The sequence below is a fragment of the Alosa pseudoharengus genome, unplaced genomic scaffold, assembly GCF_046254945.1.
Source record: "Alosa pseudoharengus isolate Yale_2024_CS ecotype anadromous, Long Island Sound unplaced genomic scaffold, YU_APseudo_1.1 YU_APseudo_1.1_scf_1, whole genome shotgun sequence".
In the NCBI taxonomy this organism is placed as follows: domain Eukaryota; kingdom Metazoa; phylum Chordata; class Actinopteri; order Clupeiformes; family Clupeidae; genus Alosa; species Alosa pseudoharengus.
Genome location: NW_027468564.1, coordinates 48302818 through 48330218, shown reverse-complemented (window position 1 = coordinate 48330218; position 27401 = coordinate 48302818). Strand labels below are relative to the sequence as shown.

The 27401-nt window shown below is 47.2% G+C and overlaps 1 protein-coding gene across 2 annotated transcripts; it reads left to right on the top strand.

Annotated features, from left to right (window-relative positions):
• Positions 1–99: 99 nt before the first annotated feature.
• Positions 100–27031, top strand: LOC143131226 (junction plakoglobin a-like). 2 transcript variants are annotated; one of them, XM_076290723.1, is made up of 16 exons: positions 100–213; positions 14931–14991; positions 15465–15575; positions 16116–16369; positions 16915–17153; positions 18836–19037; positions 19744–19888; positions 20142–20245; positions 20643–20981; positions 21597–21749; positions 22442–22561; positions 22891–23041; positions 23859–23980; positions 24203–24245; positions 24370–24509; positions 25691–27031. In XM_076290723.1, the coding sequence occupies exons 2-15, from the start codon at positions 14979–14981 to the stop codon at positions 24504–24506; spliced, it is 2133 nt and encodes a 710-aa protein (XP_076146838.1). In that variant the 5' UTR covers positions 100–213; positions 14931–14978; the 3' UTR covers positions 24507–24509; positions 25691–27031. The 2 variants fall into 2 exon arrangements, with proteins under 2 accessions (XP_076146838.1, XP_076146831.1); XM_076290716.1 differs by having other exon boundaries at positions 15465–15632.
• Positions 27032–27401: the final 370 nt, after the last annotated feature.

Here is a 27401-nt window from a genome sequence, read left to right as displayed (position 1 = left end):
CCGAGCTGCGGGTCTGTGCGAAGCAGGGTGTGGTAGAGAACCCTCATGGTATCGGGGGCGGAGCCTACAGCGAGGCATTACTGTCACACTAGCATTGTTCAGCGAAACTAGAGTTGAAGGGAAAGTAGACGGTCGACAGAAAATTCGCAGAACATTCTCTCCCAGGACCACTGTCTCTCTGGAGTGTTTCCCGGCCACCGTTTCTATCAAAAGGTAACTAATGCAACGTTTAAACGTGGCTTGCTACGCAGTTAAACGTATTTCCACGGACTTTAAATGACGTATGGTTTAGGCTACTACTTTATGCTGTTTTGCTATCTTGAGTGTTAAAAACCAAGCCGAGTTGGAAACGCGTTAAGTAAACTAGGCTAGGCTACTCTTCGTTATTTAATATTCTGTCGTGGAAGGCTACATTTTGAAAGCTCTGTGCTCTACATTGTAACTCTGGGTTATCTTTAAATCATATGTGCGGGCAGGCTCAGTTGATTATTGGAGTGTGTTTTGTCGTGCCATTTTTTTGGGGTCGTTCGGTGTCGTTTTACCTGTGGGGTGTAATTTGCTCACTTCCGTGTATCGGTCGAGCTTGAGCGATATCTAAAAGTGCAGACGAAACTAGATATCCCACAAGAGGTAGACTACACACTTAACTTGGTCGGGTTATGCTGGATGGTGTTCGATTTTAAAAGGAATTTCTGGTGGTGAAAGTTGTGGTTGCCACATTTACAAATGAAAAGCATCGTCTGCGTGGGCAATTTCCCCTGTATACTGTGTCGCAACAGGCCTACTGTGTTTGTGGGCTACCTTAAATTGTAAAGAAATAGGCCTACAGAAAATAAAACATATATTAGCCTACTGTTTTCTTCAGTTCATTTTGCTTGATTGGATACAAAGACAAAAAAACAGTGGATACAAATTGAGAGTAGCCTGAAATCAGTGTTAATAAGTAAAGAGAATCGTACGTGGAAATGGTTACTATTTGACACTGTTGAAGCCTGACATGTTCCATGGAACAGTAATACGAGGAATGGATAAGATAAGAATTGAGGCAAGTTCCCTTCAGCTTTCTGCATTATTCCACATATCACCTCATTTTAGGCCTACCCTACCCGTTTTAACACATCTCAAAATGGCTCTGATTTTACCATGAACACTTTTCCACATTGTTCAGATGGGGTCACGTCACTTTGTTGTTGATGATGCCATTTGCCGTGTTGATGTCATTTGCAGTGCTGTTTGTTATAAATGTAGCACATACTATCCTCGCGTCTGAGAGCTCATCGCTATATTTTCCCAGTGCCACAGTGTTATCAGATCTATTAGACATGTGGTATTTCATAAGAATGAAAGATCAGGAGGTCACACACTATTGGTAATGCTTACCATCACTCATGCCGGACAAGCTGGGATTACGCCAAGTGTTTAAGTGGACCATTAGGACATGCTTTACATCCCTAATGTGTTCTGCATTTTCCTGTACATCCACAGTTCCTAATGCGTCTTGTGTTTTCCAGTAACTTCCATCATCTGGCCCGATGGATAAACTAGACATTGTAACACACTGCAAAACTGACCTCACTGTGGTCAGTGTTTTAACATGCCATCGGGGCTACCAAGTAAACTGGCTTTGGCGATTTGGAAGTCTGTTTAATGACGGGGTCTTAAAGTAGTATTAAAGAGGCTAAGCTGTGCCCTGAAAGTTTGGCTTATTTTAGTCCCAGCCATGCAAACAGAGATTGGGGTCTCTCGTGGTGAGCGCTTGATAAGCATTGACCGCCAAAAGTAATCAGAAGGAAGGAACATTTCTGCCTTAATTGGTTTCTTTTGGTTATGACGTGTCGCCAAATGGGAATCCTATCCTCCATCCTCATAATTTCCTGGAACGCTCCAGTAATGTGGTGTTTGTCAACAAAGTCAAAGCTGTTTACTCGCAGGATTATTAAATTATTTTCAAACCTTTGGCTTTGGTCTTACGACACCCACTGAACTATTTTATGCATTTTACCAGTAAACACTACAAAACATGCTGGCGTTCGCTCACAAGAGCTGCCTGACGCTATGCCCAGTTTTGATGCTCTGCCCAGATAGCCCCCCATTTGAATTCTGTGGGCATCTGCGGGCAGCTAACAGGGCAAGGGCTCAGAAGCCTCGGGGTTACTGCTCCGCACCGCACCACTCTGCAGTGCAGTGCAGGGCCGGCTGGCAGGGGACCAGGCAGCGCTGCCCAAGGGGGGGGGGGTCGCTTGAGGCACCCGGGGTCACCCAGGCACTAATCCCCCTCTAGGCCTAAATCCCTGAAACTGTCCTACATTAGGGGCCAGAGGCATCCTTCAGTTTATAAATACACTTTCACACGAGGGGGGTGGGACAGACGATTAATTCACCAACGAGCGAATCTGAGTTTGCTGCTGTCTCGTTCTGTCCATGTCACTCTCCATTTTGCTTTACACCTCTTTCTCTCACTCTGTTTTTCACTTTACCCTTTCCCCTATTTTTTTGTTTTGTTTCCATCTCTTTCTGCTAGCATCTCTCTCTCTCTCTCTCTCTCTCTCTCTCTCTAACTATCTATCTCTCTCTATCTGTCTCTCTATCTCTCTATCTCTTGTAATGGTGTAGTCATGGCTGGTTTTCAGTGTCTTGTTATCCTTCATACCCTCTGTGGTCCTTCTACACAACCCCACCCTACCCCTTCATACTCCACCTTACCCCTTCATACTCCACCCTACCCCTTCATACTCCACCCTACCCCTTCATACTCCACCCTACCCCTTCATACTCAACCCTACCTGTTCAAACTCCACCCTACCTCAGCATACTCCATGCTCCTACAGTCCTACACTGGCATGGTGCAGTGTTACATGGAGAGAAGGATCACAAACAGCCAGTTCTCAGTGACCGGTCTTTAAGTGTTCCTTGGCCTGTCAGCCTCCCCATTAACACGGAGGGGGTTCACATTGGTTTCAGTGCCCACGATGTTGCCGCTGCCGCCGACGACGACTCAGACGGCTCAAAAGTGCTGAGACTGAGTGGGCATGATGCCTATGTAATCTGGACGGGAGGTTAAGTCCCCCGCGCTCTTAAGTGCAGGCACCTTCACAGACAATGATACCAATCCAAAGCAGATTAACCCTCCATCAGCCTAACAGAGCAGACTGGTTCAGTGTTATTTAACCGTTGATGGATCAGCACTTACCAGTGATCTCTTTAATGCCACAAACAATCAGAGGGGGGAGGAGGATGGGGGGGCGGGGGGGTTGCTGCTGCTTTGGATGATTGAACAAACACACAATATTCTGATGTTTGGTGAACTTTGAATTCTCCTTTTGCTGGACACCTTTTCAGAGAAGCTCTGTAAATCAAACAAATAGTCAGGATTATGAGCTGTACCCAGATGAGCATCCACCACCATTCTCCTTCAAAATGCAGTGAGACACGGAGTTACGTAAGCACTCGAGTCCACCACTGCCATTATGGTGCCTTGAGGGGTCCCAGGGGCTTGGGTCTGTCATAGAGAAATAAATATTTGATCACCTGCAAGACCCTGTGCTTTGCGACAGTGTGTCAAAGTGTTAAACAGAATTCTCATTTTGTACTAATTCTGGCCTACATTCGTTGTGTGTGTGTGTGTGTGTGTGTGTGTGTGGTGTACCTCCCTTAGATTCTGAATGTTTCCAGTGCAGGGTGACATGCATTGACTTGTAGACTTGGGAAAACAGTAAATTCCTAAAGGGAGCTGCTGAAGTGTTTTCAATGTTTTGGATCCTGACTCACTTTTTGCGAGGCTTCAAAGTCCCGTTCATTGCCGTGTGATGTTGTGTCACTGTGTAACTGTTGGACCAGTGTAGAGGACCTTCCTATTGCAGAGCGTACTGCTGTATCTCTGATGAGCCTCTGATGAGTAATGAGGTGGGACTGTTAGACTCTGTATGAGCATTATGCTGCCACACCTCAAAACAGCTCCCACACAGAGTTCAGCAGGGAGAAAGGGAGTGACAGAGACAGACAGAGAGAGAGAGAGACAGACAGAGAGAGAGAGAGGTGATAGGCCTGTGGGAGTGGTGGCGTGAGACTGCTGATCACTGAGGATTCTTTACACCGTAGGCACAGACTACCGAAGGTCTAAACAATGTGCTGGTGGATTCGCACACTCCCGAAAATCTCACCCTCACACTCTTAGACAGGCTGATGTGTCGACTACGGCATGTGTGGAACTGGGAAGGGAAAAGTGGGAACTTTGTGTGGAGAAAAAAAATAAGGAAAGTAGCAATATCAGAATGTCCCAGGCTGAAATGGACAGCACTCAGCCAATGTCCCAGATTATTTTCCCCTGAAAAAGGAAGGCTGGACACCAGTTGAGCATTCAGTGCTCTCGCACAACGGAAGCGAGGGAGTGCTTCTTTTGATAAAGCACTCTGCTTGTCTTGCCAACCTCGTAAGCTGCCATCTTGTCGTCTTGTAAGCCTCTCATTAAAGTTTTGTAAGATTTATGACCAACGCTGCAGCTTGAGATTGATTTGTAACACCCCCACCCCCCCCCCCCCCCCTTGCCTCTTGCTGCTCAGTTCTCCTTGATTAATTATTAGCCGGCTGAACGTGACTCTGAAAAGTCGGGCGTTCCCGAACGTCCCCGCAGATTGCCGCCGTGGCCCCGCAGATGCTCCCTCGGCGGCCGCGGCTCCTCTGAAATATTCACCATCTGTCATGGAGGCTCCCGTCAGAACAGCGAACTCACGCGTGCCTACGTGGATGGAGCCCCGGCGGCCGCAGTTGCTCGCTAGCCCCGCGAGGAGCGACACGCCGGCGCTCGTTAAGCTAAGAGCCCGACACGCGTGTTTGTCGTTTCGCTGCCAGGATGGTGAAATTGGGACATCCACGTGCATGACTGGACTCTGATGGCAGAGGTGGGAGCGTTCAAAAACTACTGCCACTGCAAGTCAGCACATGGGACAGTGAAGTGAAACTAGAGAGGTAGGAAGTATGGGCTACTTTAATTTAGATGGCCAAGGATGATCCTCTGATATTGTTAGGGAAGAGTGACTGGGAACCCTTGAAGATAAATCCTTAGGTTCCTGAAGAAGACCGATAGGTCGAAACATTGTGCAGCCAAGCATGACAATATAAAATACAAAAAAAGAGGAAAGTTTCAAGAAGTGTGCGGACTTCTTGACCGTTGTTTGTCCTGCACCTGGGATGTGCACAATGACCTCCTAAGCCTGGAAGATCACCCAAACCCAAAGAAAACCCTTCTGCCTTTCCTAGCCATGCATCAGGAAGCTGATCTTATGTAAGCTCCCGTTTTGATTCACTCTGCCCTGTCAAAACCCTGCGTGTGGAGACATCAACACAGGCATCCCATTATATAAGCACACAGACACATCCCGGCACACATCGACACAGGTGTCCAGGAATGGAATTCCAAGAGCCGGCACGCAACCTCCAGCTCTCTCTCACACACACACACAAACACACATGGACACGATCTGGGGTCTGCACCGCTCGGCAGGGCCAAGTGTAAGGAAGCTTGCACGCACACCACCACCAGCTGGGCACTACCATGTGTATACAAGCCCTTCAAAGGTCCTCAGTATAGTAGCTGTGGTGATGGTAGTGGTGGTGGGGGGGGGGGGCCTTTAGCCGACCAGTGAGCGTAAGCGTTGGGGATCAGGTTTCCCTCACTGTCCGTGACACTCGGATCCCAAGCTACCCTTTACCCCCCCCCCCCCCATTCCTTTTTTCACCTTTGATGTTTGATCCTCGATGTCCTCGCATGCTGAAGAGTTTTCATCGAGGTCGAGCAGCGAGATGGCGCTCGGAGAGGAATGTGTCTGCATGCGCTGATTTCTCCGATACGAGAATGATTCCATGTGTTCGTGCAGCGCCAGGCGCCTGCCGTCCAAGGCTAAGCGCCACTGCTTGAACTTGAGGTTTTGAGCTTCACACAAAATAGTTAATAAAATTTGGATGTTATTCTCTGGTCTTATTGTCTTATTTCCCCTCTTGTCCATGTGGAAGAGCTATCGTTCTCTTGGTTCTGAAAAAGACCCATATTATTAAGGTCTTCACTCATAACCTCTGTCATTAGAAAAGGCCCGGAGGAGCTTGCGGTTTGATGTTAGTGTTTGTGCGGCTTGTTTGGGTGCTTTTAGCAGTGTCTGTCTGTACTGCTCAGTCCAGATGGGACCATCTTGTACCACCTGAGGGATAGATTTGTTTTTTCTCTTCCTTCCTGGTTGCTCTTCTTGCAGCACCTCTACTTCTGATTCATCTTTTGTTTGTGTCTCTCTCTCTCTCTCTATCTCTATCTCTCTCTCTCTCCCCCCCCCCCTTTTTCCCTCTGTTTCCCTCTGTCATTGTGTGTAACAAGGGAGACATTCATCTCATGCGTTTCACGAAACCCATAGTTCCTCTGCAGGTACTTTTTAGGGCCGGGTGCCTGTGGTCTTTTTCCGACCTGGTTATTACGTTGCAATTCCTCAGTATGAGACATTCACGTTCATGACCTCATATAATAACTGGGCACTGGTGTAATTGTGTATCACAAGATTCATGAATATTTCACACCTAAGACTAATCTCTCTTTCTCTCTCTCCCTCCCTCTCTCTCTCTATATATATTTTTCTTTCTTTCCATTTCTCTCTCTTTCTCTCTCCTTTCTTTCAATTTAATTTCAATTCAATGAGCTTTATTGGCATGACTAAGTGTTACAATGTTGCCAAAGCAGTAATTACATCAAAAGAATTAGCAATAATAGTAATAATGACAACGATTGACTTGGACTATGGAGAATAATAAAAAAATAATAGAACATTAGGGCACACACACACTAGCACACAATGGAGAAAGAAATAAAGAAGGAAAGAAAGAAAAAAATATATAGTGGCTTGTGTGTCTCTCTCTCTCTCTCTTTCTCTCTTTCTCTCTCTCTTTCTCTCTCTCTCTCTCTCTCTCTTTCTCTCTCTCTTTCTCTCTCTCTCTCTCTCTCTCTCTCTCTCTCTCTCTCTCTCTCTCTCTCTCTCTCTCTCTCTCTCTCTCTCTCTCTCTCTCTCTCTCTCTCTCTTTCTCTCTCTCTCTTTCTCTCTCTCTCTCTCTCTCTCTCTCTCTATTAATTTCCATTTTATGTGGGTTGAGGTTTTTTTTTCTCCGGTACCCTCATTCTATCCACCCCATCCCTCCATAGCTATCCCTCTCTTTTTCTTTCTCGTTCATTTATTTCTCTTTCCTTCCTTCTCCCCCTTCCATCCTTTGTCTCATCTGTCTCTTCCTCCTCCTTTTCCTTCTCTCTCTCCCTCTCTCCATCTCTCTCTTCTTCACACCAATCCCTCTCTCTTCCTACTCCTCCCTCCCCCTCCTCCTGTGTGCCCGAGGCAGCGGGCAGCCTTGACCACCTGCTGGCTGTGGGCAGTGGAGGAGGAAGTGGAGAGCGTCTGGGGAGCCACTCTGGGACCACAGGCTCTCAGCAGCTGGGGCTCAGCTGGACACTCAGACCCTCCTAAAGCCATTAACCACATTAGGCCACCGCCGCTTGTGTGTGTGTGTGTGTGTGTGTGTGTGTGTGTGTGTGTGTGTGTGTGTGTGTGTGTGTGTGTGTGTGTGTGTGTGTGTGTGTGTGTGTGTGTGTGTGTGTGTGTGTGTGTGTGTGTGTGTGTGTGTGTGTGTGTGTGTGTGTGTGTGTGTGTGTGTGTGTGTGTGTGTGTGTGTGTGTGTGGGTAGATAGACTGACACTCATGCACACAGATTGTGTGTGTGTGTCTGTTTATAGCTGCTCAGACACTGAAAAGCTCTTCGATGTCTCGCTGTGTGAATGCTCATTCCCTGCCCTAAGTCCCTTTTTATTTATTTATTTTGTTTGTTTGTTTACTTATTTATGCTTGCTGTTGAAAAGTATATCTGGGATTATCTGTGACTTTATTGTGGTTTTGATACCAGTGGGCAGTGCACTGTGGAGTATTTTAATAGTGGTGTTCAACTTAAATCACAAAATGCTTTGTTTCCCACAGAATTGGTTTCCCAAAATCAGTGTTATGTGTAAACTGAGGAAGTACTGTTAATGTGTCTATGAATCTACATGTGTCAGAGCCATGAGTCTCACACAAGAGTTGACATAATGACATCTGTAGCATGTAGGCTGATAAGAACAGCTGCCGTCACCCTGCGACACACACACACACACACACCCACACACACACATACCTGTGGCACACCCACAATGAGTCCTTGGGACATCATGCAGACACACCCTGTCTGAGAGGAGGAGGAGGGAGGGAGGGGTTTCAGGCTTGCTGTAGAGACACTTTTGTTTGCTCTCTGTGCCATAAAGGTTAATGATCAACCCCTCATCTTTGCACTGTAAGCTACAGGAGAGAGAGAGAGAGGACGTTGCAGTTTGAATGTGGTGACGGAGAAAAAAGAAGCAGGCGGTAAATGGAGGAAGAAAATAAATCAGTTTCCGCTTTTGTTATTTCCTCTATTGGTGTGGCTTGACCTTAGGTGAAAGTGCTTAAAATGCAGCGCCATCGTCTCTTTACAGTAACAGCAAGAGCAAAGAAACAGTGTTGAAATAAACTGGGAACTCCAGAGACATGGTGAGAGCAAGAGAGCAAGTCAGAGGGCAGGAGAAAAGAGAAAAAGAGAGAGGGAGAAAAAAGGAGAGAGAGAGAGAGAGGAGGGAATGTGCTAGATGAGTGTGGAATGTCACAGAAGGCTTATGGAGCAGTGCCTGACCAGTGTGGATGCCCCCCCCCCCCTTTTTCTCTCTCTCTTCTCCCTTGCCCTCTATCCCTACCCTCTCTTTTTCTCTCCTTCTCCTCCCTCTCTCCCTCCTGCTTGCCTCTCCTCCTCACCACCAGTGTGTGAGTGTGTGTGTGTGTTTGTGTGTGTGTTTTCTCTCGGCCTCCACCACAGGTCCCACCCCCCCCACTGACATTCCTCCTCCATTGTGTGGGCTTCCTGCAGGCCCTTTACTTCCAAAAAAACAGGCCAGAAGGGGGGAAAAAAGTGTCGCAAACCCAGTTCTCCACCAAAAAACCCTACAGAGCCTTATTAGGGGCCAAGCTCCTGTATGTGTGACTGGAGAAGCTGTGAAGGGTCTATCAGTCATTAACAGCCTGCTGTATCTGGGGACAAAGTCCTGGCGAAGGGATGGAGTTTCAGGCAGTTGTGTTCTCGTGAAAAGCACTCTCTTCCCTTGATTATAATGTAGATGTTTAACACCGACCAGGCTAATTCCTCAGCTGATTTTGCCCTTGTCTAAAGTAATCAGTAACAAATCCCTGTCAATATGAGGGAAACTTTGGCTAAACGCCAAACGCTATTTGACTAGTTTCAGAATTCCGTCATTTCCGTTAGTTGTGTAAATGTTTTATTTCGGGCGCTGGCCTTATCTGTACATGGCTCTCAGAGCAGTGGCTTGGCTGGTCTGACGGTGGCAGGCCAGTCTCTCTCTCCAAAATGGATGCCAGAGGTTGTTATTGGTCTCGGGCGGTGTGGTGTGGTGCGGCGCGGTGCTGCCGTGACCGTGTTTACCATCTCCATGTTTGGTGCAGACTAAGAGGAGGCGCTGAGGTCAAGTGTGTCGCTGGAAGCGAAAGCACAAGTTCCGGCACGTTGGTAGGCGGGCTGAGTTCACACTTGTGTGTGAGAGAGAGTGACTGAGAGAAAGACCGAAAGAGAGAGAGAGACAGAGAGAGTGAGAGTGAGGGTGAGAAAAAGAGAGGGCATGAGTGTGTGAGAGAATTCTCCTACTTGATGAGATTCAGGGCTCAGGGTTTGGGGTGGGGCAGAGTGTGGCACGATCACACTGTAACTTTCAAAAAAATACAGCCTCGCCCATGAGCATTACCTAGGAACACTTACGTAACACCAGCTCGTAGGGAATCACCTTTAAGCCCAAATCACTCCCATCCTTAAAAGAAGGTTCCTTTAAGGGACATTGATTGGGCAGAGTGCAAATGAGTATGGCTGGACGAAATGAGCGCAGAGACGACTGCTAACATCAAGGTGCGATTTGTCATGTAGCTGTTGAGTGGGCTGAATCAGGGTTGTTTTTTTGTTTGTTTGTTTTTTTTACAGCAGATGCATTGAGTGACCACATTGGCTCACCTCACTCTCTGTAAACAACATGGTACGAAAGGCTAAAGTGGCACACTGAAAGGCCAGCGAGGTTTTGCGCTGTCTCTGTGATGAACTGAGTTGAGTTGAATCCTGAACAAGAATGACAAAAGTACATCTTTCGTTGTATTGCACCTGTTAGTGACAACCCTGTTTGATGTGTAATCGGTCATTAGTCATTAGTGTCATTTCACGTGAAACGTTAATAACTTGACTTTAAAAACAAAAAAAAGGGGGAAAAAAAGAATGGGTGTTGCAGGGCTTTGGTATCTTCTCCCCCTCATGAGAAACACACGTACTCACACCTGCTTACTTCTCTGGAAAAAACACAGGAGCAGGCAGGGGCACGTTCTCTAACCTCCACCACACACACACACACACACACACACACATACACCATCCTCCGTCCTGCCCCTGCCTGCCCCGCCCGATGAGGTGGGGTGTGGTTTCGGCTCTGCTGCCTGTCAGCGATGAGTGAGTGGTGAGTCACCTTACTGTTGTCTTTCTTACCGATGACCTCATGAAAGACCCCCCCCCCCCCCAACACACACACACACTCACCTTCTCATGGATGTGAAAAGCCTCTGTTAAATGGCCTCTTTGAAACCAGAGTATGAAATGTGAAACCCCCCAAACCAAACCAGCCCATTCATTTAAACCCCACCCTGACCAGCCACTGGAGGGCTGTCCACTCGGTAACCATGAGAACCAGAAGAGAGAGGGGGAACTGATAGGGCATTCATCTAGTAGGCTACCTAATGCAGTCTAAAATAGGCTGCCAAAAATAGCAGTGGGTCTGAAAATACCATGGGACTTTGTAGAAGTATGCTTTTTTAAATATTCATTTGATATAGTTATCTTTAGACATTCGGTGCATGCACAGTAAGCAGGTGAATTTGTGTTCAAGAGAAGTCTCACAGGACTTCTGTCCTTTTCAGGGCATTTCAGGACAAACAAGAGCGCAAAGAAAGACACTGCATGGCACAGTTTTGGGCTTTTGCGTCCAAATCAAGACCTCCCTCAAACTCCCTGTTTGAAATGTCTCCAGGACTCCCTGATAAAAAACAAAAAAAACATCCATCATGGCTTTCACTGTAAAATCTCTGGTGAACAATCGGTCTGGCAGGCACAAAGAATGAAGAAGACCTTTACGTCTTATCTACACAGTTTCGCACGCAGCGCTCGCTCTCCCCGAATAGACAAGGGAGGCCTGGCGACTCGGGGCGGTCGAGGTGAGTCGAGGTGACAGGCCCAACCTGCCCCCCCCCCCCCCCCCATTCGGCTCCTCCCATCTCAGACTGCATAGCCTGGTTCCCGGCAACTTTTCCTTTTTTTCAGTGAAAATATGCCTGGAGTGATTCAGCGCTGATCTGTCCTTGATCTTTCTGTCAGATCTGATCGGTCTGTCAGAGCTGGCTGTTGTGAAAGAATAATTAGACTTAAAAGTTCCCAGAAGGGCTTCTTGGGTAATATTTTTTGAGATATTGTTTCAGCGTGACAGTTCGCCTTTGGATGATCGTGCCATAATCTGTCTGTGATTATAAACACTTGTTCTGCTGAGTAGCGGAACAACCAAAAAAGTTGCTTTTCTGTAAAGTCTCACAGATCACTGAAGGCGCTGACTATGAGAAATTGGACCCAAAGTGAAGGAATGTTTGCCCCCCCCCCCCCCCCAAACATGATTTCCAGTAATCTTACCACTGACCGTATTTATGTCTCTGCCAGTTTGAGTCATTATCTGAAAAATGCTAGCTTTGTAGATGTAGTCAGTCGGCCTGTTGGTTGAATTAGAGGCAGGCCAAAAAAACAAACCTTCAAATCATGCCTATTTTGCATGTAAAAAAAAATTTGGAATCCAGGCGTGTAGTCTGCCACTGAATATCTACAGCCACCTGTGTTTATGATTTTGTCTTGGAATGTGATTTGATTATAGGGTGTGTACAGTGTTCATGCACCATCGTGTGTCTGTGTCTGTGTGTGTGTGTGTGTGTGTGTGTGTGTGTGTGTGTGTGTATGTGTGTGTGTTTGTTAACAAGAGCAGATGTAGACAACCCTAAAACCTCTCCAGAGACCCCCCCCCTCCACACACACACACACACACACACACACACACACACACACACACCCACACACACACACACACACACACACACCCACACACCCACACCCACACCCACACCCACACCCACACCCACACACACACACACACACTCCATTTATCCCCCAGACTTCCGTTCTCTCAGTTGGCTGTTTCTCGGTGATGACTCAGGCCCCACAGGAAACCGATCTGTGGCCCCTCACGCTTGAGTCATCGATCCTCCTCGCTCCCTTACGTGACCCTCCACCTCCACTGGTCAGCCTACGGTAGCCCACGGGGGACAAAAGAGTCCAGGCCTAACACTGTCCTTTGACAGTAATGGTGCGAATCACGTCATGGATCCTTACTTCATAGACAGGCAAATTGATTTGTGTTTCTTAATGAACCTTCTGCTTCAAGACCTGGGCGTGGTCAATTGTGAGATGGTGCAATGAGAGGGAGTGTGAATCATGACTGATTGTGAGATGGTCCAATGAGAGACGGTGTGAATCGTGACTGATTGACTGAGGCATTTCAGATGGGATTTCGACACACTTTACACCTCTCTGTTGGTGTGGAGGACACATGGGGGATGGAGTGATGTCATCATCACCGCCCCCCCCACCCCGCCCCACCCCAACTGATCTGCTTTGGTTTCAGAGAAATTAGACATAAGTAAGTGGGAGAGAGAGTGAGAGTGTCATCATGATTAAGCCCAGATGTTTCTTTTTTGTCTGTTCTGTAATCAACGAGTCAACTCAACATCAAGACATTTATCAGACAAATTTTTGCACTGAGACATTTTCACACACAGACACACAACAATGGACACACACACACAACCTCCTCTTGTCTCTGACCTTTGAGAGAATGTCCTCAGATAGTAATTACATGTACGCCATACCTCCCACTCGGTACTTGACACACACACATGCACACACAGTCAAAAGGTATGTGAGCAATGTGCATGGTAAGGTCGTTCCCCACTCTGTTTGGCCCCTGCACATTTATAACATCTGTTCCAGAACGAGACGGCATGCATTCTACCCAGAAGGCCAGTGTGTGTGTGTGTGTGTGTGTGTGTGTGTGTGTGTGTGTGTGTGTGTGTGTGTGTGTGTGTGTGTGTGTGTGTGTGTGTGTGTGTGTGTGTGTGTGTGTGTGTGTGTGTGTGTGTGTGTGTGTGTGTGTGTGTGTGTGTGTGTGTGTGTGTGTGTGTGGCCACTGTACATGTAAGTGTGTGTGTGTGGCTGTATAATCCTCGCTGTTGTTAATCCAAATAGTCCAAAGTCAGTGGCTCCACATCGTGAGTGTGGAGATATGCGAGGTCTGGCTCTGCACTGAAACGGGGGTTTCCAGATTCTTTCTGAAAGTCTAATTTTGGGTACATGTCAGTGACCCCCTGGTCCAGTAAGGGTGAGCACTCTGGAATGTCTGTGTGCATGTAGTGTAGAGACACAGGGAGAGACACAGGGAGACACGCAGGGACACGCAGGGAGCACCACAAAGTGGTGAGTTTCTTTAATTATGAAGAAGAGAATGGGGAATGTGGTGGTGAAACGATAGACCAGTCACTGCAGCCACAAGAAGGAGGCGGAGAGGACAAAGAAAGAGAGAAAGAAAGAAAGAAAGAAAGAGTGGAGCGGGGGAATAATGAGTTTGCTTGGATTTGCAAGCACAGATGTAAAGAGGCAAATCCATTTTAATGAGCCCACATACGAGAGAAGACATGATCTCTCTGTATGCCTGTAGGTCTGAATCTTTCTCCCTCCTGACGGTGGAGTGGAGCCTCTTCAAATGGGGCTAGTTGATGCACGTCAGTGGTTGTAAAGGATCCTTGCCATTGCATGTGTTTCTGAAGTTTGTGAGGAACCTTGGAAGAGGCTGCAGGATATGAAAGGGGAGAGGAGTTCTAGAACTAAAAAAAAGGGTCTCGTGACATTTGCATACTGCAGCCAGTGTAGGGTATTTGTTTGTGTGTGATTAATTGTTTTGTTTTGTTTTTGGAGGGTGGAGGGTATCTATTTTATTGATGGGTTTAGTGAAAGTTGTTTTTCTGCCAGGATATTTGCATATGTGCACTTGAGTTTGGGAGGGTTTGTATGTGTGATCTGGGCGTGTACAGCGCAGGGCTAGGGTGTGTGTGTACAAAATGTCTACCTGCCTGTTTGTCATTCGACTAGGGCAGGTAAGCAATCAGTGTGTGTGTGTGTGTGTGTGTGTGTGTCTGTGTGTTTGTGTGTCTGTCTGTGTGTGTGTGTGTGTGTGTGTGTGTTTGTGTGTCTGTGTGTGTGTGTGTGTGTGTGTGTGTGTGTGCTCCGAGGTCTTGCGAGCACAAGTGACGACAAACGTGCCGAGCCGGTCGAGCGAGTGGTGGTGGCTGCAGCCGCTGCCAGCTTCCCCCTTTGGTTCCCACGGATACTGTATACGAGGCGGTGGCATGGCGATCGAGGCGGGGTGAAAGGTCAGCTGCCATTCCTCCTACTAAGGCAGCTGCCCCCCCCCCCCCCCCTGCTCCGCTCTATTGGTGTGTGCTGAAGAGCAGCCCTGCCCCTGCCCTCCCAGAGACCGAAGGCCAAGCGTAGCTCTGCTGGGGCCAGGGAGGCTAATGACGCCGGGATAGATTAGCCCGATAAAGTTGTTTTGCAGATGGTGCAAAAAGGAGGAGCCTTTGTTCAGTTTGCTTGGCGTTTTTTTTTTTTTTTTTTTTCACATTACATTTTGTAACCACTTCCATTTTTCTCTCTTTCAGGCATTTTCTCCCATATTGATCATCTTCAACTGAGCCTTAGAGGCTACTATGGCAATGCAGAGTAAGTCTTTTTTTTATGATTATCTCTGAAATGTATGATTAAGTCATCACTGTGTATTTCTTTAATCTGTTATGTTCATTCATTATATATTTTGTAAACCAATTTAAGTCTCCCACGCCCTGTCGCAGATTTGCCATTTAAACCTTAAAAACGTAAACCTTTAAAACTTTAATATGCCCTGTGAAGAAGGCTGCTTTAGTTAGTGGTCTGTTTTCTGGCTCTCGTCTGTTGGGAGCCTGACAATGTAATGAGAACTTTACTGAATGTAAAGACTTTTGTTACCACATGTACATTCTCAGTCATGAATAAGCCTTTTTAAAAGCTTTAAAGATGTTTTATATGTCTATAGAGCCTTTACTAGAAACCATGTGAGAGTCATCTTGTTTTTGATGCTTGCTTGCTCGAGTCGTGGCTTTGAGTTGTGTTTAACGGGTGTCTGCGTCCGTCTGCCGTTGTCGTCCCTGTGTGTGCAGTGGGCGAGCCCGAGGGCATGGTGAAGGTGTCGGAGTGGCAGCAGACCTACTACTCGTCCGACTCGGGCATCCAGTCCGGCGCCACCACAGTGCGCACAGACGACGATGGGGGCGAGTACAGCAAGCAGTACACCATCACCACCACCGTCACCGCCGACAACTCCGCAGGTGTGTGTGTGTGTGTGTGTGTGTGTGTGTGTGTGTGTGTGTGTGTGTGTGTGTGTGTGTGTGTGTGTGTGTGTGTGTGTGTGTGTGTGTGTGTGTGTGTGTGTGTGTGTCTTTTCATCCCCAAAGAACCTTTGGTGTAATTGAAGAGCAGCCAAGGGGCATTGTAAGGCATGATGTGAAGTAGAGATGGGTGTAAAATAGTTGTAGTACATTTCTACTCCAGTTTGTTTGAACACTGTCATAATCCTGGCAACGTCTTATAGGAAAGTCTTTATCAACCAAAGTTCCCTGTCAGGAAAATGCTCAACTTTATTCTTTCTCCTAAATGCGGTGCCCCAAAACTTGCCATGATTGCATGAAGAGCTAGACAAGCTAGTCATAAAATTAGAAATCTTAACCCCTCTCTCTCTATATATATCTATCTATCTCTATCTCTATCTCTAATCTCTCTCCCCATCTCTTCATCTCTCCTCTCTCTCTCAGAGCTGGAGTCTCAGTTAAACATGACGCGGGCTCAGCGTGTGCGGGCGGCCATGTTCCCCGAGACGGTGGCGGAGGGCACGACTATCCTGTCCACGCAGACGGAGGGCACCCACATGACCAACGTGCAGAGGCTGGCGGAGCCGTCCCAGCTGCTCAAGGCCGCCATCGTCCACCTCATCAACTACCAGGACGACGCAGAGCTGGCTTCGCGTGCCATACCCGAGCTCACCAAGCTCCTCAACGACGATGACCAGGTACGAGCCTTTTCAGCCTCAGAAAGGAAACTTGTCCAGAAACGTACGATATACGATATAATGAAAAATGTTCACTACAGACAATGTCTTTTTATGTATGTATATCTTAAACACAAGAACCAAAATAAATGTTGAATTCAATGCATGGTCTTCACATATATTTTGAAACACAAGAAGTCCAGTAGAAGAAAAGTCTAACTTGGAGAAGGCTCTTGTGTGCCTATCTTTGCATAAGTTATAAACAGAGGAATCCCAATAAATCAAATAAATTGCGTGTCACAGGTTGTTACAGGTAAATGCTTGAGGGGCTGTTGAAAATTGTGCTGTGGAAAATTAGATTAGAAAAGTAGGCGAACCCATTATGTTTTCTTTTTTTTTTATCATATCCTGAATGTTCGCAGTTGCCTTCATGCATGAGGAGCAAAGGCTAAATTAAAGACATTTCTAAAGTCCCATTTTTACCAGAATCAGCATATTTTAAGGGCACAAATTTACTTTTTTGCAAATAATGCATATGCATGGCATATTTCCCAACTTTCTCTCAGGCGGTGGTGGGTAAGGCGGCCCAGATCGTGAACCAGCTGACTCGTAAGGAGGCGTCTCGGCGGGCGCTCATGCAGTCGCCCCAGATGGTGGCAGCGGTGGTGCGCGCCATGCAGAACACCAGCGACATGGAGACAGCCCGCGCCACGGCCAGCATCCTGCACAACCTGTCGCACCAGCGCGAGGGCCTGCTCGCCATCTTCAAGTCCGGCGGCATCCCCGCGCTCGTCCGCATGCTCAGGTAAGTAACGGGGGGCTCGGGCGCTCAGGGCTCTCAAGTCCGGCGGCGTGGCGCAGGACATGATGGGGCAGGTGCCAGCCACAGAGGCCTGGATCAGTCAGTCAGGCAATCAATAAATCAATCAATCAGTCTTTCAAAAGGGTTGATTTCAGTCAGTCAGCCTCTCACTCAGGGCACTCAGCCATTGGGTCTGTTTGAAATGGAAGACAGCTGCCTACTGCCTCCCTCCCTACAGAGAGCTGTCTCACTAGACATGACTTTGGATTAAATGCATCTTTTAAAAATGAGCGTAGCACTCTAGAATCTTTGGTTAACACTACGGTATGACGTTAGCAAAGGCCTGACGTTAAACTAAATTAGCTTACATAAGCTAGCAGGCTAACGGTATAAATGAGTTTTTACGGCCGGCAGATATATCAGACCAGACGCTATTAATGGTTACAGCAATGGCATAATCAGATAGTAAAATCTACAAATCTAAGCAAAATAAGGTAACACAAATGACATTTTAAACAGATTCAGCAGCCATTACCGATGTCATCCGCCATGTTTGTTTACCTTTCACAGCTGTTTCAGATGTTGCCGCAGGGGATTATGGGTAGGAGGGAGCATGAAGTGTGCATCGATGCTGCCTCCAAAAATGACCGTTATTTGGGAATTCTAAGATATCTTAGAAGGCAGCAGAATTTGTTTTTTCGGTTTCGAACCGCACTTGCTGCCTCGCTCCCCAGTTAGATATCTTAAAAGGCAGCAACTTCACCCGTTTCGAACACACCCATTGAGTGATTGGTGGTGGTGGTACACCGTGGGTCAGGTAGGATTGGTGCCAATCAGGTTACAGCTGCCTGCTGGGAGGTCGAACTGCTTAAGGCAGAAAGATGGCTCAGTGATGTAGATATCATCCATTAGAAGTCATTGCAATGCTCCCTAGAAAGATAGGTTCCAGTTACATGTAGGAGGCTGATGCCTGAAGTGACACAAATCTTACAGTAACTTCACTCTGCAAACAGGATTTCTTCAAACAATTCCACACAATCAAGTGGTCTGTAGACGTTGATCATTTATATTATCGAAACAATGTACACCACTGACCTTGACCAGTGAAACCACAAAAGCTGACAATAGTTTTAGTATGCTGACCGTAAAGCCTTAATCACAGCCAGTTTACTGGATTGATTTAGCCTAGCCTAGCCTAGCCTAGCGCTAAACCTTAGAGGTTTGAGGCACCATTTGGTTATTAAGTGATGATGCAATAATGGGATATAAATCTCTTTCTGGGTCCAACGGCTTTCAGAGCCGCAGTAAAATAACAAAAAATTCCACTATTCAGAGTAGCCTTTAAAAAAAAAAATGTCCTCCTTCTACTCACTGGTTGCCTCAATCTAATAAAATCCTATTTTTCACGGAAGCCTGGGCATTACCCTTTCACGGAAGCCTGGGCATTATCATCTGGCTGCACAGCTACAGTAATTACTCTGTTAAAGTTAAGCCATTTTGTTTAACTCTTACTAAAGCACAGGTGATGTGGACAAGGTTTAGAAGTTGCCAAAAGTAAACGTTTTTTGATGAAAAAGCTGTTGGACCCTGTGGCGTCGGACTTAACAACCGGATAGCTTGATGAAATCAACCCCAAGAGACCCCTCACAGTTGACCTCTGACCCGCTTTTCTCCTCTCCCCCCAGCTCCCCCATGGAGTCGGTGCTGTTCTACGCCATCACCACGCTGCACAACCTGCTGCTGCACCAGGAGGGGGCCAAGATGGCCGTGCGTCTGGCCGACGGGCTGCAGAGGATGGTGCCGCTGCTCAAGAAGAGCAACCCCAAGTTCCTGGCCATCACCACCGACTGCCTGCAGCTCCTCTCCTACGGCAACCAGGAGAGCAAGGTGAGGCTGTGTGTGTGTGTGTTTAAAGTTAATTTGTAAATGTGTGAGTGAGAGAGTGTGTTTAAAGATCACACTCATGTGAAATAATGTGTGTGTGTGTGTGTTTTGTAAAGATTGTGTTTGTATTTGAATAGTTTGGAATTCTGGGTGAGCATTAAATGTGTGTAAGTGAGCACACATGCATGACGTCATGATATGTGAGGCGGTGTAGTGTGTGTGCAGTATCACTGTGTGAGATCACTATGTGAGTGCAGTGTGTGTGTGTCTGTGTAGTGTGTGTGCAGTATCACTGTGTGAGATCACTATGTGAGATCACTATGTGAGTGCAGTGTGTGTGTGTGTGTGTCTGTGTAGTGTGTGTGCAGTATCACTGTGTGAGATCACTATGTGAGGAATGTGACTGGAGTGAAGTGTGTGTCTGCCTTATGGGCCTCACGAAAGCCCTCTGGCACTGGCACAAACACCCATAAATATGACGGATACATCTAAACTACAGTAGCCTACCTGTGTACACACACACACACACACACACACCCCTAAAAAAATATTGACACAAGTAGATATACTGATGCATTCACAGCTAGCAAAACAATATGCACTCTCTAGCATGACGCACAGACACAGGCAGACAGACACACAGGCAGACACAGGCAGACACAGGCAGACACACAGAGAGTCTAACTGGTTGTGTTGTTGTGTCCTTTAGCTGATCATCCTGGCTAACAGCGGCCCTGAGGGTCTGGTCCACATCATGAGGAACTACAACTATGAGAAGCTCCTGTGGACCACCAGTCGCGTGCTCAAAGTGCTCTCCGTCTGCCCCAGCAACAAGCCCGCCATCGTCGACGCTGGTGAGACACCTCAGTGGGCTAGCTCTCCACACACACACACACACACACACACACTATTTGTTCCGTTTACAGTATTGCCTGAGGGTGCAGCATACAGTTGGCAAAAGATGTTAATAGTTAATGCTCTCACCACTCCACACTGAAAGCTGAATCCCTTTCTCTCTCTCTCTCTCTCTCTCTCTCTCTCTCTCTCTCTCTCTCTCTCTCTCTCTCTCTCTCTCTCTCTCTCTCTCTCTCTCTCTCTCTCTCTCAGGGGGCATGCAGGCCCTGGGTAAGCACCTGACGGGCTCCAGCCAGAGGCTGATGCAGAACTGCCTGTGGACACTCAGAAACCTGTCTGACGCCGCCACTAAGCAGGTGCGTGAGGACGTCCCTTATCACCCCTTATCTCCACAGGCCTGCACTGCTATCTCCCCCACTATCAGAGAGAAGGCACCATTTTGTGGCCAACTTGACCTAACCCATAGACATAACATGGCAGTCATGAAATGTGATAAACAGCAGTGTTTGGCAAACAAAAACATTTTTGGAAGCGTATTACCTTATTTAGAATGTGCAAATATAAATGTAAGACATGATTGATTGATTGAATTATTGCTAAAGACTATTATAACATCTATTTGTTAATTAATTCCTTTATTTAATTACTTTATGTAGCAATTTATGCAAGTACATTGGAGTCTATCAGGTTTGGCAGTCTTGAGTAGATGTGTCAGCTATAAAAGATAATTGACTACCCCCGTCTCGTCATCAGGAGGGTCTGGACAGTCTCCTGATGGACCTGGTCGGTCTGCTCTCGTCCGACGACATGCACATGCTGACGTGCGCCACCGGCGTGCTGTCCAACCTCACGTGCAACAACGGGCGCAACAAGTCCCTGGTGGTGCAGGGCAACGGCGTGGAGGCGCTGATCCACGCCATCCTGCGCGCCAGCGAGAAGGAGGACGTGGTGGAGCCGGCCGTCTGCGCTCTGCGCCACCTCACCAGCCGCCACCCGGACGCCGAGCTGGCCCAGAATGCCGTGCGGCAGCACTACGGCATCCCCGCCATCGTCAAGCTGCTCGCTCAGCCCTTCTACTGGCCCATCATCAAGGTGAGGACAGAGGAGCAGGGAGCGCTGGGAACATGCCTGCTGATGGGAGAGAGGGAGGGAGGGAGGGTAGAGATGGCTGAGAAAGAGAGTGAGAGAGTAAGAGAAAGAAGGAGGGTGCGAGAAAGAAGGAGGGTGAGAGAAAGAGTGAGAGAAAGAGTGAGAGAAAGAGTGAGAAAGAGTGTGAGAGAAAGAGAGTGAGATGGGTTAGAGAGTGAGAGAGAGAGAGAGCTGTATCTGAATGCTTCCACTGCGGGGAAAGGGAGAGCCAATAAGAGTGTAATGTACCCAGGCCATCAGTAAGGAGTTTAGGGGTTGGCTGAGAAAGGGGGAGCACCAGCTGAATCTGCATATCTTCAAGCTGAGAAAGGGGGGTGAACGATGAAGAGATGAAGGTGAAGAAACTCCCGTGTGAGTTTGGGTGAAAGAATAGATGCTTGGAAATGGGGCCCCTGTAGAAAAAAAAAACAAGACTTGGAAAAGGGCTGGACAGAAAGGAAGGGACAAACAGACCAAGCGCTCCCAGTGACAAATAGTCTTGTCTGTATAATCAAGCTGAGCTTTTGGAATGTGCTCATTGGTTCCATCCCTTTGTCCCCCCCCCCCCCCCCCCCACAGGCTGCAGTTGGTCTGGTCCGTAACCTGGGTCTGTGCCCAGCCAATCAGGCGCCTCTCAGGGACGCAGGGGCCATCCAGAGACTGATCAACCTGCTGCTGAAGGCCCATCAGGACGCCCAGAAGCACGGCTCCACTGCCCAGCAGACGTACCAGGTAGCTAGCCCCACACACAGGTCACACCCAGAGCTAACAGGCTGGTGGCAGCACACCTGTCTTAACAGCACACCCGTCTAACACACCTTTTCCTTAATAAACTATGGCAACAATACACTTTAGACAGGGTGTATCTATGGCAACAATACACTTTAGACACGGTGTATCTATGGCAACAATACACGTTAAACACGGCTGCAACACAACTCTATGTTGTAAAGAATTACACTGGCTGAGACACGGACATGCATACCATACATACATATACTGTACACACCCACACACATTTTTGTGTCCTCCTCAGACTTTCTAGCCTGCAGTCTCAAAATGATACAACCTGCCTGCCTGCTACCTGTTCAACAGGTCGAAACCATAAACATCCCATAGTAAACGCTACAGTGAATGTCATGTGACTAGCGGACAGTGGACCTTGCACTACTTTATGCTTTTATTTCGCTCTGTCTCTGTTTTGTTTTCTTTCACTATATGATCTGGTCATGGGCACGTTATGAACGCCTCACTTTCTACTCGACCAAAAGAAAATCAACTCTTTGCCAAATTACCTTTTTGGTACAGAAAAAGTATAAAGTACAGTATAAACAAATGTAAACTTCTCTCTGTCTCTCTCTCTCTCTCGCTCTCTCTCTCTCTCTCCTTCCCTCTCTCTCTCTCTCTCTCTCTCTCTCTCTCAGGACGGTGTGAGGATGGAGGAGATTGTGGAGGGCTGCACAGGAGCTCTGCACATCCTGGCCAGAGACCCGACCAACGCTGCCGATATCGCGTCCATGGACACCATCCCCCTGTTTGTCCAGGTAAGAGAACACAGTGAACCAGTGGGCGAGGAGGAGAGAGAGGGTGTGAAGAAGTGTGTGTGTGTGTGTGTGTGTGTGTGTGTGTCAGTGAATTGGTGTTTGAGTGAATATGTGCTGATGGAAAGATAAGACTACTGAGTCGGTGAATATTTGATAAGCTAAAAAAAATATCAATCTTACAGACTAAGAAAATCCATTCAGTAACCTACAGAGAGAGAGAGAGAGAGAGAGAGACTGTCAGACTTGGACATGTTCATGTGTACGTGGCTTAACCCCCTCCTGTGTGTGTGTGCGTGTGCGTGTGCGTGTGCGCGTGTGTGTGTGCGCAGCTGCTGTACTCCCCAGTGGATAACGTGAAGCGCGTGGCTGCCGGCGTGCTATGTGAGCTGGCTGTGGACAAGCGCTCGGCCGAGGTGATCGACGCCGAGGGAGCCTCCGCCCCTCTTATGGAGCTCCTGCACTCCAGCAACGAGGGAATCGGTGAGTCCAGCACAACCAGCTCCACACTGACCACTGGTGCCCATGGCACAGCACAGCAACGGCTCATAAAAATGCCACATAGGCCAACGTGGGCTTGATCCAAATAGAACACCAATAAGGATGTGTAAAGCATGCCAAGAAATTAGTGCATAGTGTCTGGCAGAGAGAGAGAGAAAGAGAGCAAGAAAGAGAGCGAGGGACAGAGAGTAAAGGACAGAGAGCAAGAAAGAGAGTGAGGGACAGAGAGCGAGGGACAGAGAGCAAGAAAGAGAGCGAGGGACAGAGAGCGAGGGACAGAGAGTAAAGGAAAGAGAGCAAGAAAGAGAGCAAGAAAGAGAGCAAGGGACAGAGAGCGATGGATTGAGAGTGAGAAAGAGAGCGAGGGACAGACACAGAGAATGAGCGATCCATCCAAACCCCCATCACAGTTCTGGTGCAGATGGAGGCTGGGTCTGTTCCATTCAGCTGTGGTATGACCGACAGGCCAAGAAAATTCAGCAGTCAGCAATGCCTCAGGAGAGCAGACGAGAGGGACAAGTGAGAACTGTTTGAGGAGGCTTCTCCAGAGCTCATAGAGGAAAGGGAGGAAGCAAGCAGGAGAGAGTGATAGAAAGACTTCTCATCAATGTCGGGAACGATGTCAAATTATTACAAGTTGTTCAATTTTATTTGTAAAAATGTTAGTTGTAGAAAGACATAGTAGAGTAAGGCAGTGTGACCATAGTAAAATAAAGAAACTTGGTGGTAGACCAAGGCAATGGAAGCACATTTGAGATGACTAACCCGAGCGTTGCACCCACCCCCCCTCCCCCCCCAGCCACCTACGCCGCCGCCGTCCTCTTCCGCATCTCCGAGGACAAGACTGCCGACTACAGGAAGCGCGTGTCTGTGGAGCTGACCCACTCGCTCTTCAAGCACGACCCCGCTGCATGGGACATGGTGAGTGCTGCGCCCCCTTGTGGAAGTGAAGTGGTAGTCCACCACGAGACAGCTCTGTGTAATGGCTTTCCGGCGTAGTCAGTCTATGATGGTAGCAAGGCTAAACACTGACCGGTTTGACATTTGAGTCAAATAGAAGTGAGTCTGTACACCTGCTAGCTTGAGGGGTCAAGGCACTTGACCTTTTGTTCTGACCTTCGACTCTCTATCTCGCATTCCCAGGCACACAAGAATGCACAGATGGACACTGCCTACGCAGCTGATGGTGAGTGTCTCTCTCTTTGCTCTTTCCAGAACTACATTTCCACAATGCACTGCATACACATTGGAGCCACCATTAGAGTCACTGACCAGTGTGGTGTGTGTGTGTTTTTTGTTTGTTTCTCCAGAGGTGGACGCTGGATACGGCGGCTATGGCGGCTATCCTGAGGGTATGCCCATGAATGGCATGCACATGGAGGGCGAGATGCCCGAGGATTATGCCCCAAGCATGGGCTATGGCGCCTACACAGATCAGCCCTACTAACAGGTCACTGCTTACCTCCACGCACACACGCTCAGGACACGCTCAGGACACGGGCAGACACACACACACACACACACACACACACCAGAGGACCTTTACACACACACACATGCACATTTTAAGACAAGAGGACATACAGTATACATACATTACATGCGCACTCACATACCTTTTACCCTCAACATCCTTAGAATGGTATAGGACTGAAATCAATCACACACACACACACACACACACACAGTTTAGAAATAGTATATGCAGACACATACCCTCACCTACAGGTACATATATGCATTTTTTGACATACATGTTGATGGTAATTTTGATACCATAGATTTAATAGAGACCCAGTCAGACCATTAGTATGAAAAATCAGGAATAGAGTTTATTTACAATGATGCGCATCAAGGGAGAGACAGCATGACTTCACCTAAAGATCCATCAGCTGCTCTAACTAGACAAGGAAATAGTTAGAGTTTAAGTATCCTTCCAGGCTGACGGGAGATGGTGTTGGTCATCCCATCACGTGGACTACACTGAATCAGACCCTGATTAGTGGCAACCTGGCAATCCGGAGCAGATAGCTACTGACGCAGCCATGCAGAACAGTGAAACACTGCAAAGTCATAATATTCCCACTTATCTCTAAACACAGTCACACACAGATATACACAGGGACAGTACAGATATCATACAGTCATTACATAGAATCATACTTTTAGTATCAAAGTGACCCACTAATGAGAAATGCAGAACATTAAACCACATATTGGAATATTGGACATAATGCAGAACATTAAACCATATATTGGAATATTGGACATAATGTTCTATTCCACTTTCTCTCAATGTGAAATACCCTTCAGCGGCTCCATGGGTATCACCAGTAAGTATGAAATGATTTGTAACACCCAGTGCAAGTCTGTTGTTGAGCCATAGCTTTCTCAAAGCCGCGCTTGCTGAAGGCTTTAAGCCTGTGTGGCGTATTTAACTTCCCTCAAACCCACCTCTGCCTAGAAAGTGCTTTCGCTTGGACTACTTTTTGCGCCTGCTTCCTAAATGACGTGAAGAGGCTTAGGAGCAGTTTTGCAGCAGCCAATGGCAGCAGCGCCTGCGGAACGTTCCGGCACCAGGGTCGCAGACCAAGGCGTCTTTGTCTGATATTTTTGTCCGTTCTTTTCCAGACGCGTGAGGGCGAACGGAGAGATGAGAAGAGCTTGGAGAGAGGGATGTGCTGAACGAACGAACGAACGAGGGAGAGGGAGGGAGGGAGAGGAGGAGTGCAGGATGAAGAAGAACGCCGTTCCCTCATCTTCACTACTGGCGACTCTGGCGTGGCGCTCTACGCTACTCTGCTCTGCGCTGCGCTGCGGACTTTACTTGCCGTCTCACCAAGGCCACCACACACCAATCCCTGTCCCCCCCCCCCCCCCCCGAAATAATATCATTCTTTTACTTTTTATTTTATTTTCTCTTCTACGGAAAGATTGTTGTATTTTATATAAGGGCTTTTTAAGGGTGTGCAATTTTGCTTTTGTTTTTGTTAATGTTTGTTTTCACTGCGCTTAGGTGAAAAAATGGGGAACACTACTGTATGCCAAAGAGATCTGTGTTTTATTTTGTAATAATTATAATAACCATTTAACTTCTGATTTTAGTTGACGCTATCATTCTGAGAATTATTTTAGAAGAAAGAAAAGTGTAAAATAATTGCCAGTCATGTGACTGAAGAAGTGTTGCTGGTCGTAGCCTGTGTTGCTGACCTGCTGGCCTGCCTTGGATTTAATGGAACGTTTGATAGTCTGAAACCTGTACAGACAAGGCCGATCTGGAGTCAGGTTTTGTTTGTTGGTTTTCTTTTCTTTGGCCTGACACTGCGCTATCCACCGCCCTCCACTACATGGTCTTTAGAGTACTACTGCTGCACCTGGTGGTCAGTGACCAAAACTTAACTGGCTAGAACTGGCACATCAAACTTTTATGTGTGTGTAGGTGCATGTATGATTCTCTTTGTGTGTGTGTGCTTTTGTGTGTGTGTGTGCTTTTGTGTGTGTGTGTGTGTGTGTGTGATTGTTTGTTTGTTTGTGTGTGTGTGTGTGTGTATTCATTTTATTTTCATCTTTGGAGTTGCTTTTCTTAAAAATGAGTATAGTAGCACTACAAATCTGCTGAGTGACAGTAGCGGTCTTAAAAAAATTGATGTAAATGAAATGAGTTTATTATTTGTGACCATTAACTCGGGCCCGTGACTAGATGCAGGAAGTACAGTACTGTCGGAGGGAAACATGTGCTCGGGACGTTGACAAGTCAAAATGGCTACAGGTTTTGAAGAATCTCAGCTGTAGGAGTGTGTGAGGAAGTGCTTTAGCCCCTGTGAGAGAAGAGGTCAGACACTGACCATACTACATGACAGTGTAGACACATCAATAAACCAATTGACAGGGAGGTTTTTTTTGTCTTTCTAGAATGTTTTTACTTAATATTTTTTTGTCATAAGAAGAATAAAATGAACTTGTCTAACAAAATGGTGTGTTTGTGTGTGTGTAAATAACAGCTTTTTTTAACATTTGTAGATGGCGGATTTAGCAGGGCTCCAGACTAACTTTTTGCACTGGTGCGCCTAACTTTTTTTCTTAGGTGCACCAGCACAAAAGTTAGGTGCACCCAAATTTTCAACCACATCGCATTTAACACCGCAGCAGGTTCACTTTTTTTCCTTAATTACGGTCCTATATAGGTTGTCCTATGACTTATGATTTACAATTCTACAAGAAAAGTAACTTAATGAAGTGTTGGTGGTGCTTTAAGTGCTTCACTGAGCTGAAATTTAAACTTAAAACATCTCAAGATGAATTAAATAAAAATAACAGTGAGTAAATTAACAGTGCACGTCTT

Bases quoted from the DNA above. Each gene is read 5' to 3' on its own strand.
- LOC143131226 (XM_076290716.1), top strand. The intron at 15,633-16,115 runs GTGTGTGTGTGT...TCTCTCTCTCAG, and splicing joins CACCGCCGACAACTCCGCAG to AGCTGGAGTCTCAGTTAAAC. The intron at 20,246-20,642 runs GTGCGTGAGGAC...TCTCGTCATCAG, and splicing joins CTGACGCCGCCACTAAGCAG to GAGGGTCTGGACAGTCTCCT.